This window comes from Gambusia affinis, linkage group LG24 (assembly GCF_019740435.1).
Source record: "Gambusia affinis linkage group LG24, SWU_Gaff_1.0, whole genome shotgun sequence".
In the NCBI taxonomy this organism is placed as follows: domain Eukaryota; kingdom Metazoa; phylum Chordata; class Actinopteri; order Cyprinodontiformes; family Poeciliidae; genus Gambusia; species Gambusia affinis.
Window position 1 is genome coordinate 9,281,209 of NC_057891.1, and position 11,352 is coordinate 9,292,560.

At 38.9% G+C, this 11,352-nt stretch overlaps 1 protein-coding gene across 1 annotated transcript; it reads left to right on the plus strand.

The window, feature by feature from the left end:
- Positions 1–602: 602 nt before the first annotated feature.
- slx9 (SLX9 ribosome biogenesis factor) lies at positions 603–10,923 on the plus strand. Its single transcript, XM_044109303.1, has 6 exons — positions 603–1,129; positions 1,714–1,831; positions 5,424–5,492; positions 8,468–8,639; positions 8,805–8,870; positions 9,803–10,923. Exons 1-6 carry the CDS (start codon positions 953–955, stop codon positions 9,927–9,929), a joined length of 729 nt encoding a protein of 242 aa, XP_043965238.1. The 5' UTR covers positions 603–952; the 3' UTR covers positions 9,930–10,923.
- The last annotated feature ends 429 nt before the right edge of the window (positions 10,924–11,352 follow it).

Consider the following 11,352-nt stretch of genomic DNA (forward strand, 5'->3'; position numbering starts at 1 on the left):
CCTTAAATAGAAATCATTATGCTCCATATTCCTGCTACAATGTAGCTAATTCAAACGTCTGAATCAGCCTTTCATTATATGCCAGCTTCTTCATCATTCATGTGATGCTGACAATGAGCTAAAACTTGCAAGAAACCTTAAAATTATCTGTTCACATATTGGTCTGTGCTAGGTTCTAACCTATACTTAACACAGTGCATGAGACAAACTGTGCTGTAACTATACACTATGAAAAACCTCAAATTTTGTGTTCCAGTTTATATTGTAATTCAGCATGTTGTCTTTACGTCAGTACTTTGAACTTCTGGTCTAGAAAGACAATTTAATATTCTTTTGACATCTCATCAGAAAACATAAATGGAAAACGTCCTACGTACTTGTAAGCTAAAACATTCATCAAAAGTATTATTATTATTATTATTATTATTATTATTATTATTATTATTATTATTATTATTATTAGTAGTAGTAGTAGTAGTAGTAGTAGTAGTAGTAGTAGTAGTAGTAGTAGTTGCAGTTTTGCACATTTTTCCCTGTGACAACATTTTTTATGCTGGACATGCGGAACGTTTTTAATTTGTTTCCTAAAGACGGAGCAAACCGTGACACAATTGGCGTCATGTTGAACTCAACACAACACTTCCGTCAAGTGTTGTCAAAATAAAAGATTTGTGCTTGTCTTACAGTTTTAGTATCTTTCTCGTTTCCAACTCGTATTGCTAAACAAGTATTAATCAAAAATGTTATTCACTCTGAAATTGTCAGTAATGAATTTAGCTAATGTTCGTCTGAAGGATGTACATACGCGACATTTAAAATGTAAAAACATGAACTTCCGATAGTTCAGACAGTCAGACCCCACGTGGTTTTCAACGCACTGTTAGTAGAAACGACAGGTCCAAGTAGTCTGGTCGACATAAAAGAAAAAACTGGACGTGCTGGAGATGTTAATATGGTTGGGAAGGTGAAACATGTCCGTCAGAAGCTCCATCAGGAGGCCGTGAAGCTCCACGGTCCCCACATCCTCACTCAGCCCAGCGGGACGGAGCTGTCCCAAAGCCCGCTAGAGCTCCACAACCCACCGGCGGCGCCACCCGGGGACAAAGAACCGACCCAAGGCGAAGGACAGGTCAGACATCATCTATCAGAATGTCAGGTTTTAAAAGTCATCTCCAGGAAAAGACCAAATATATAATATTGCTATAAATCAACTTTGTGAAACATCAATTGATATTCTGCTGAAATTGTATAACCGGGTTTGGAAAAAGGGAAAATACGAGCCAGCAACCCGGGGAATTAACGGCCTGTTGCATTAACTTCTAATATGTGCTAAAACAATGGAGGTTGTTATATAGAAAGTAAACAATATCTATATGCTAAAGTAGTTTCAGAAAAGGAAGGAAATTTGTGGATCCGCCTGTATGTGGACCATAACATTAGTAAAGCACAGATAAACAGAGAAAGTATGGTGGCTGTACTTTAGATATAACGGTTATACAATAATGTGGAATTGAAGACTGACCAACTGTCCAAGTTGGTTGTTAAAGGTTGGATGTACAGGTGGTTAAAAGATTTTCTAAGAGGAAAACAAAAAGGATATTATAAAACTGTTCAAGAAAAGATATTATTGAAAATTGAGCCCCTCCAGGATTCCTAATAAGCCCTTTTCTCTCAATGATAATAATGTGTTTTGATTTCATTACATTTTTTCAGACTATTTCTCAGAGCTTCTTTCCTTCTGGGATATTTGCTGCCACAAAGATCTCTGCAGAGTCCCTGGTCCAAACACTCAGCTTTGAGGAACGCCCACAAGTTCAGCCCAGCAACACAGGTAAGATTGACGCTCCGCTGCACCTTACCGAAGGACACTATTCCCAAATGTATTTTCTCAGCCATCCAAATGATGGGAATTAGGTGTTCTAATCATTTCCAAGGCCACAGCTGTAAAAATGAAGCACCTATATATGCAGACTGCTTTTATAAACATTTGTGAAATCATTGACTGAGCTCTCTCAGGACAAGTCCAGTCATGATATTTCTTTGTTCCTAAATATTCCACAGTCAGTTGTATTATAAGTAGAAGGAAGTGTTTGGGAACAACAGCAACTCAGCCACAAAGTGGTAGGCTGGGTTCAGCAGGGTCAGCGGACGCTGGAGCTCATAGTGCAAAGAGGTCGTCAACGTTTTGTAGAGTCAGTCACTACAGACCTCCAAACTTCATGGAATCCTGTCTGATGTCCCAACTTTGAAGTTTAATCGCTCTCACAGCATGAGGTTTCTTCATGGAATGGGTTTCCATGGTGATCAGCTGCATCCCAGCCATACATCACCAAGTGCAATGCACAGCATTGGACGCTGTGGTGTATGGCAAGCCGCCTCTGGACTCTAGAGCAGTGGAGGCTTCTTTTCTGGAGTGACGAATCACGCTTCTCCATCTTGCAATCTGATGAACCAGTCTGGGTTCGGTGGTTGCCAGGACAATGGTACTTGTCTGACTGTAAAGTTTGGTGGAGGAGGGATCATTGTGTGGGGAGGTTTTCCAGGAGCTGAGCTTGGCCCATTAGTTCCAGTGAAATGAACTCTGTATGCTTCAGCATACCAAGACATTTTGGACAATTCCATGGTCTTCACTTTGTGGGAACAGTTTGGAGTTGGTTCCTTTCTCTTTCAACATGACCCTGCATCAGAGCACAAAGCAAGGTCCATAAAGACATGATGGTAGAGTCTGGTGAGGATGAACTTGACTGGCCTGCACAGAGTTCTGACCTCAAACCCATGGAACAGCTTTGGGATGAATTAGAGCAGAGATTGAGAGCCAGGCCTTCTCAGTATGTGACATCAAAAATGCGCTTCTGGAAGAATGGTTGAAAATTCCCATAAACACTCCTAAACCTTGTGGACAGCCTTCCTAGAAGAGTTGAAGCTGTTCTAGCTGCAAAGGTGGACCAGCGTCATATTGAATCCTATAGCTTCAACATGACAATGTGTCACTTTAACTCTTATCTAAGTGACAGGTGGCAGGTGAGCGAATCCTTTTGGTAATCTAATGTATAGTGTATTGTCTCCTTACAACCACAAATCACAACAGATTTTATGTGATAGACCAACACAAATTGGTGCCTAACTGTAGTCCTATGGATTTCACACATATTTATAACATTTGCAACATTGTTTTTTCTAAGAAACGACTGAAATCTGTGACTTGAATTTGTATTCAGCGAACCTAAATAAATCTAATAGCCCTTTGATCAGCCTAAATAAAGCCACAACTGCTGATAATCTTCAGAAATCACCTAGTTAATAAAGAGTCCAGCTTGTCAAAGAACATTAGCAAACATCAACATCTGGTTTGACTCAGTCCAAATTGAAGATACATACCAGATGTTGTTGCTGTCTTACAGTTTGCTTGGCAGTCTGTGTTCCAGTTTTGGGATAAAAGTTTGTCTGGAAATTTTTCTAAACTGTCCAGATGTGTTTAACAAGCTCACGCTCGAAAAGGATCTGAATTTTTATGCCATTAACGCTCAGGGCTTGGTGCAGCAGAAAACAGTTTAGATTTTCTCATCAGCAAGGAATCACAACAAACAGGTACAGTCATTGTTTTAGACTGGATGATGCTCTAATAGATCTTTTTCCAACTATATTATCTACAATAAAAAAGGCCAACACATTTTAAAATCCAGGTTTATTTAAATATTCAACCTGTGAATGCTCTGACTGGAAGAAACCAGCAGGGGCCGCCAGCAGGCTGGTCACTGAACCTGTGGACTATTTGAGGGCTTGGTCTGAACTTCACTCCACACATTTCAGCAGCAGTGGTTCATTTGAAGGGATTCTGCTCTTTGGCCACTGTTTGGTTCCGTTTCTGGATTTTAGGATTCAAGGTTATTGAATCCTTTGTTTTTAGGATTCAGTTGTCTTTATTGTCTTTGTGGCTTGTTTTTCTACTGCAAGTGCAATAGACGTTTTATCACAAAATGTCTTTTGCACTTTCTTAAAACACGTCTCAAGATGAAGTATGTGTGTTGAATTTGCTGGCAGTCCAGATCAGCAGAGAGTAAACATGAAGGTGTTTCCTGATTAAGACCACTGCTTTAAAGACTCAACATACACAAGTGATGCTTAAATATAATGATGCCAAACAAGTCAAGTTGTTTGTGTGCACTTAGTGTGAAATAAAATAAGTTCATTTCAGCCTGTCTTCACTTTTACTTCTCACAACCAGTGAACCTTCAAAAGACTTCAGATGATATTTTTCTGTTTCTCTGTCGTTGATAAAGTGACAATTCTGAAATATGGTTAGTCATATTTCCTGTCTGGTGACTGTCAATAAAACCTCTAGAGCCAATAAATATCTTTTCCCAGTTTTTGCTTTCATTAATGAAATGAATCAGTGATCTGTACAGTGCTCCAGTCCAAACTTGACTCCATATGGTGAGCTTTTAAAGCTCACCTGATTCTAGGTGGTTCTCTTCACGTTTCCTGAAAATGGCTAACTAAACAAATGGCCCAGACATGAAGCACATAAGCAGATTAAAGACTTGAATACGTCTTTAATTTGTGTCTTTTTTTTTTTTTCCATTGAAACAATTCAAAGTGTGTGGTTTGGAGGGTGGCCTTGTGTCCATTCAGCCAGAATCACAGCAGCTATCAATTTCATCTAACAGTAGAAAGCTGACTCTCCTCATGGGAGCAGAGTGGTGGTAAATCCCCCCCCCCCACCCCCTCTTATCTATCCTGGTTCTGTAGTCAGCATCAGATGCTTATCTTTACCTGTTCTGACTGCAAACACTTGTGTTGTTTGGTTCTGTGGTGGCAGATAAAAATCCCAGCGTGTGCAGAGGACTTAACTACTGGAACCATTTTAGCCTCAACCTGCTGAGCTTTTCCTACCACTCCTTTTTTATTTTATCCACCTCAGTTATTACTTGACAGAATGCTGAGTGTTTTTGTTTTTTTTTTGTTTTGTTTTTTTGTTGTTGTAAGTTTCTGTTAAAAAAACTCAACATTGGGCAATATGAAATGCTATGTTTACATTCTAATGAATCTAGAGAGGGATCACCGGCAGTTTTGGGAGTTAATTGTCTTTTTTTCTAAATTGAGTGAAAGTTGCTGAATGTTTTTGGTCCCGTTTACTTTTAACTGAAATTGAAAGAAAAAGTTTGATTAAAACAGAAGATGAGAAGTTTGAATTCATCACTAGAGCGTCCAGCTGCCTGTTCTCACTGGTCAGATATGTACCTGCAGTATGGGGCCCAAACAAGATGATCTACAGACCTCCAATTGGCCCCTGTGCCACACTTTGAACCTTCTTTATCTAGATAATTGAGTGCAGGTCAGCTCCGTTCTCTGCCCCTAGAAACGTCTCCTGTTCCACTGGGTTTTATACGTGCTGCCATGTAACTGTGATTCTGTTTCCACAGGACCAGTGGAGAAAAAACTCAAGTCAAAGAAAGAGAAGATGAAGGAAAGAAGAGAAAGATGGCTCAGCAGTAAGTTCATCAGTGCCTGAAGAACATGTTGCTGTTCTTCACTGAAAACAAGCATGCTTTAATGTCTGCCTTCATTCAGAAAACTTTATTTCTCCACATTCAGCTGAGAGCAGATAACATGTTCCTGTTTTAGCTACCATTCTACATTTTATTTACTAAGTGCCAGAATTATGATGACTTTCTTTAAATTCAAAGTTTTTCACATCATTTGCCCTTTAAATGATCTGTCAGTGCAAACTGTAATCTAGTTTTTAATGTTGCTGTTTGAATAATGGCCTCTTCCTCTCAGTGACCTTTCAGCCTCGGACCTGATTCACTGTAGCTCCAAATCGGATGCAGTAAATGGCATTTGAAAATTGTTGTCTATTCTAACGTTCAGAAACTCCAGAAAAATGAATTTATCAAAACTTTGCAGTATAACCACAGATCCAATCTGCATGAATCAGGAGAACAAGCACGGGTCGCTGAGCTGTTACTGGTTATCTGTAAAGAGTTTTCTTAGCTTAAAAAGTAGCACTGTTAGCGCTAACCTAACATTCAGAAGTGTTTTCCTCTTCAGAATCCATCTATAAATGTCACACATGCTGACTGCATGAGTGGGTTTGGGATTTAGGAGCGTTATTGTGTCTCAGTGTAATTATTGCTGCCATCATCTCCAGTAATTGACATGAAGCCTGTAACCAAAGCCTTCTGCTGAGCCCATCAATTCCTCAGTAACACAACCCCCAGCTTCTTCACGCGTATAATTAGGTGCTAATGGCTGCTGCCTCAGACCCGCTGAAATCCGAGCCCGGCTCCACAGAGGACGCTTTTCCAGAATTAGGGAAGAACTTAGAAGGACAGCTTGTTCTGGGTTTGCTTGGTCTACAAAGAATGAATGTTTGAAAGGACAAAAGAAAAGCATGACTGACTCACCTAACAGTTTTACTGCGATTGACCTGAAATATTTATTCATTTTCTAGTAATTCAAAACAATTGCACTCTTATGGTTGGTTGTATAGTTGGGAAAAGAAACATTTTATTTAGCTTTGATTCTTCAAGTGTCACCACTTACAAAGAGTGATGAGGTGTGTAAAGCCTCATCGTAGGTCCATCTCAACTGAGAGAGACTACCTAAAAATACTTCAAATCATAGTATGATTTTTGAATAATTGTTATTTTTAGTCACTGCTCTGTACAACAAAATCTTAAGTGATTTCAAAACACTCAAGAGAAAATATTCTTTGGCCAAACAGAACTTTTATCGATATTTACAAAGAAAAACTTTTGTTAACTTTAAAATTAAGCCTCTTACTGACAAGAATATAAACCTAATGGAAATTTTTATTAATGCCTATAAATCAAAAATTAAATGGAAAATTAGTTCACTTACCTATAAAACCTATTAGATCTCAAAATCAATTCAACCCTACATATCAAAGCAAAGAGAGGGCAATTTAACAATAATGTGGAGATACCAATGGAAATATAATAAATCTCTACAATGGAAAGAATATGGATGGAAAAATCTGGTAAGATTCTTTATTACCTGCTCAGAAACATCACTATGATGGAAATCCTCCTGCATGTTGGAGAAAATGTAGAAATCAAAACACAAACCATCATCATGTCTTCTGGGACGGACCGATCATAAAACATCACTGGACAGAGATAAACAGGCCTTACAAGATATTTTCAACAGAATATTCCTTCAGAGATCAAGATTATATAGTTTGGCATAATTCCTCAAGTAGCTTCAGAAAGAAACAAATATCTGATGACTATTTTATTAACGGCAAGTAAGAAAAACATTAGAAAGAAAATGATTATCACAAGACAAACCAACTTCAGACGACTGGATTGATTTAATATTTAACATGCAGAAAATGGAAACAATAACAGCCTCTAGTCACAAGACTGAACTATTCAGTCAGTGGAGGCAGATTATGGTAGATTATGTAAAACTTAAAAAATCTGATTTCATTTTTAGAGAACAAATTTGATTAAACGTTTTGATCCACTCTCCAATGAGAGCCATACTTCATAATTATTTTATACTATGTTTTTTGTTGCTGTATTTTTATTTTTGTGGTTTGCTTTTTACATTTCCAACTTAATATTTATCTTTTCTTTGGTTTCTTTTTTTTTCTCCTTGCTTTATAATCTCTCTCAGGAAAGTGAAGTTCCATTTTTGTTTTGACTATAATAACAGAATAGTTATAATTTCTTCTTCTTCTTGAATCAATTTGATCAACTAATAGAATTTGTGGTTTAAGAATTAGATTTTTGGAAAACTTGTAGATTTTCCAAAACGTTCTATAGTTCAGTCATTGTGACATCAGCATTTACAGCTTTACTACATCCAAGCTGTAAAGATGTTTGCTTCACGGCCTGTATTTAGTTAGGTTTGAATTCAGATCAGTTCCCACAAGGAATGATTGAAATAAAACAAGTTTTTGAAAATCTTTTCTGTTATTTGTGTTTAAGGAAGGAAAGGGAGAAAATTGATTAAAAACAAAAATTAGATTTGGTTTGAAAAAAACAAAATCAGAGATGTTAGATGCATCATTCAGCCCTGACAGGAACTTTTGTTTACAGATGTTTCCTTTAGTTCTTTACTAGTTTTGCACGAACTGTAGCGTGAGATTCTTCTTGTGGAGCTTTTCCTTCGAGGAGTTAAATTGCTGCTGGACTTTCTCATAACTGTGTTTTTCAGTTCCTCAGAGAAGAAACCCTCCAGAATCCACAGTTTCACATTTAAAAAGTAGAAAACATTATGGATTTATGTTTTAAACCTTTGAATGATAATAGTTCAGGATCAAGTTAACTGACTTTTGATCACCATGAAAAGTAGCAACTAGCAGTAACTAGTCATGAAACAAGCATAAAGCTGCTGTTTGGATCAGTTTCATTTTGGGTCTCCTGATTTCTGATGCTGTGGATGATAAACATGCTGGCTTGTTTTTATGCTCATTGTTCTGTTTCTGTTCTCACAGAGATCAGCTTCATCAGGCAGGCCAAGGAGAAGCAGGCGGCGGAGGCCCGGCGGCGGGCCACCCCTGTTGTGGGAGACCTCAGGCCGCTGGTGGATGCCCTGCCGGAGCTCTGCCAGCTCATTAGGCCCCCTGCTGCCTTGGGATCCCGTCGTAAGACAAGGAAGAACAAAACGTAAGTAACCGTTCAGAGCTTATTCTGTTCAGCTCTTAACGGCAGGTCCAAGAAAGAGCAGGAAGAAAAATGGAGTGAATGTCCAAACTTCTCTTCAGACACTCCTAAATCAAAGAGAAGGTTGTGAGATGTGTCACTGTAACATGCTTTGTTCTTGTGTTTCAGGCCCATGAAGAGGCCAGAGCCCACAGACTTCAGCCAGATGAAACAGTCCCAGAAACATAAACTGCTGTAAGCATCACTTTTCTGTTTGATGATGGAAGTCTTTCTCAAACTGCGGTACCCTTACTGGCCCGCAAGGTTTTGCATTTGCTGTAACATGATCTTAAAGAGTGTGCTGTTAGCTTACCTAAGAATTGTATTTAAAATAATAATGAGTAAGTGGCTTATATTCACTCAGAAGAAAATCTGAGTACACCAGTGGAAAGAAGACAAAACCCAGACTGCTTGCATGAATATTTTTCAGTTTGTTTTTGCGGGTGATTGGCAGAGCGTTTGTTTTTAGAACAGACCTAGACTGTGGCCAGGTCTGACCCTGACCTGGAGCTGCCCTGCTGCCGCTGGGCTGAGTACGACATGACAGAGACCAGGCAGTGAGCAGCGCTGCGCCCCACGCTGACTAACTACATTTTAACATCTCAAATAAAACAATTATTCAAATTGAGCTTTCTTAGGGCTAAGAGAAAAATATTTGTTTCTGCCATAGTAACTTATGTCTATTTTTTATAATGCTTCTAATTTACAAATTACTCTAAACTTTTAGTAATGCACACAGCACTTGTAATAAATAACTTCTTTTTGGATTTTTATGAGTTTTTCATCATTGGGAAACTGTCTGCTCTTTTGGAATCTGTAAACAAGTCAAAATGACAGAGTAGACTCACTCATGGTTCTGTTGTGGTCAGACACATTTACAAAATAGCATCACCCTTCTCATTAGGACCAACAAAGAAGACAACAATACGTCTGTTAAGAGGCTAATATCTTAACTTTAGGTTGTATATATTAAGATGATGTGTTATTATAGGGGCAACTTCAGTTTAGATGGTCCATGAGTGTTTGTTAAATTAGTAGAGTGATCTTCAGCCTGAAAACGTTTGTTAAACACTGGGTTAAACAAAGGGCTCGGTCACCCAGGGTCAACCTGTTCTCTGCTTCCACAGGGAAACCGAGAGCAGCCGCTTCAACGACGCAGTCAGGATACTCTCCGGCAAACAGAACCCACTGCTGGACATTGGAGAGCAGCTTAAGAAGAGGATGAGGCATGAGGAAGAGCAGGGCCCCAGTTAGTAGCAGGTGGACTCTCAGACTGCACCACCTGATGACTGTAGCCTTCTGCTTCCCATTGTGACTCTGAGTATTTTTCAAAAAAAGCTTCCAGCAAGCGTCCACTTCTGCCTGTCTCTCTCAAACATCTTTAGAGAGTCTTCTTGTTCTTTTGTTGTTCACCAATATCAGTTCTCCATGTGCTGGAGCCATCATCGTCCACAAAGATGTTCAGCATCTCAATGTGTTCCTCTGGAAATGTCATGTTGAACTTCTTCACAGCTGAAGTTCTAAGACCCTGAGCAGGGTCTGGGTGGTAAGCTGTGTTTAGATCCGAGGTAAGACAAACCTAATCAATAGGAGCGTCAGGGCTCATGTGGACCATTAGTGCTCATTAATAATGGATGCTACGGGAAGAGCATAGGCTCAAATAAAGTAATTAGAGCTTTGCAAAACCAAACATTGAATTTCTGAACTTTCAGCTTGCTAACGTCTGACTATGTTGTGTTATGTTGTCATTTTGGTATGATTGGAAGCTTCAACAACAGATTTTATTGGGGTTTATGTTGAGTGGTGACGGTATCTTAAGCCAGTGTGTCTCAGCCCTGGTCCTCCAGCCATTCTGCCCTGCATGTTTTAGGTGCTTCTTTTCTTCAGCCAAACTGATTTCAGGCATTTGCTGAACTGCAATCACCTGAATCAGGAATACTAAGGCAGGAAGCTATCTAAAAGATGCAGGGCAGTGTGACTTGAGGGCCATGCTTGGGAAACACAGTCTTTAAGCACTTCACAACTTTCTCTTTTCAGATAAAGTCCACTGAAGTTTGGAAAACACACAGAATCATGGCAATAAACTGATGAACATGTGTTTTTTTTTTTAAACTAATTTGTGTAAGATATGAAGCAGCTATTCTGAATGAAGCTGAAGAGATGATCAACACCTTACTCAAAGAATGATAATGATGATGGTGGGAGGGGCTTTAAGAATAAACAAGTAAATAAAGGAGTAGTTCATTGGTGAGGGCCTGACTAGAGTCATTTCCACTGAAACTGAAGTATGCTTAGATTTATAGCCTGAACTCAACTGCAAATTTAGCTCCAGCTTTAATAAGCCTACAACGTACAGAAAGCCAAACGAGACTGAGCCAAGTGAAGCACTGTTAATCTACCTACTATAGCCTAAATAGACAAGTAGGCAGCTTACCCTGTTGATGAAAGATAAAAAGTAAGGTGAAGATGTTCATTAGACTTTAACATAATTAGCATTAGTGACCCCACAATTGCCAACTCAACAATTCTCTTACTTCACTGAGCAACATTTCAGTCAAAAAAATGGTGTTGCCCAAAATTGGAATCGAAAGGTTAAGCTTTTTAAAAGATCGGTGATCGGCCAAAAAACTGAATCGGTGCAGCCCTAGTTACAATTAGATCAGGCTTTTTTCTGTTT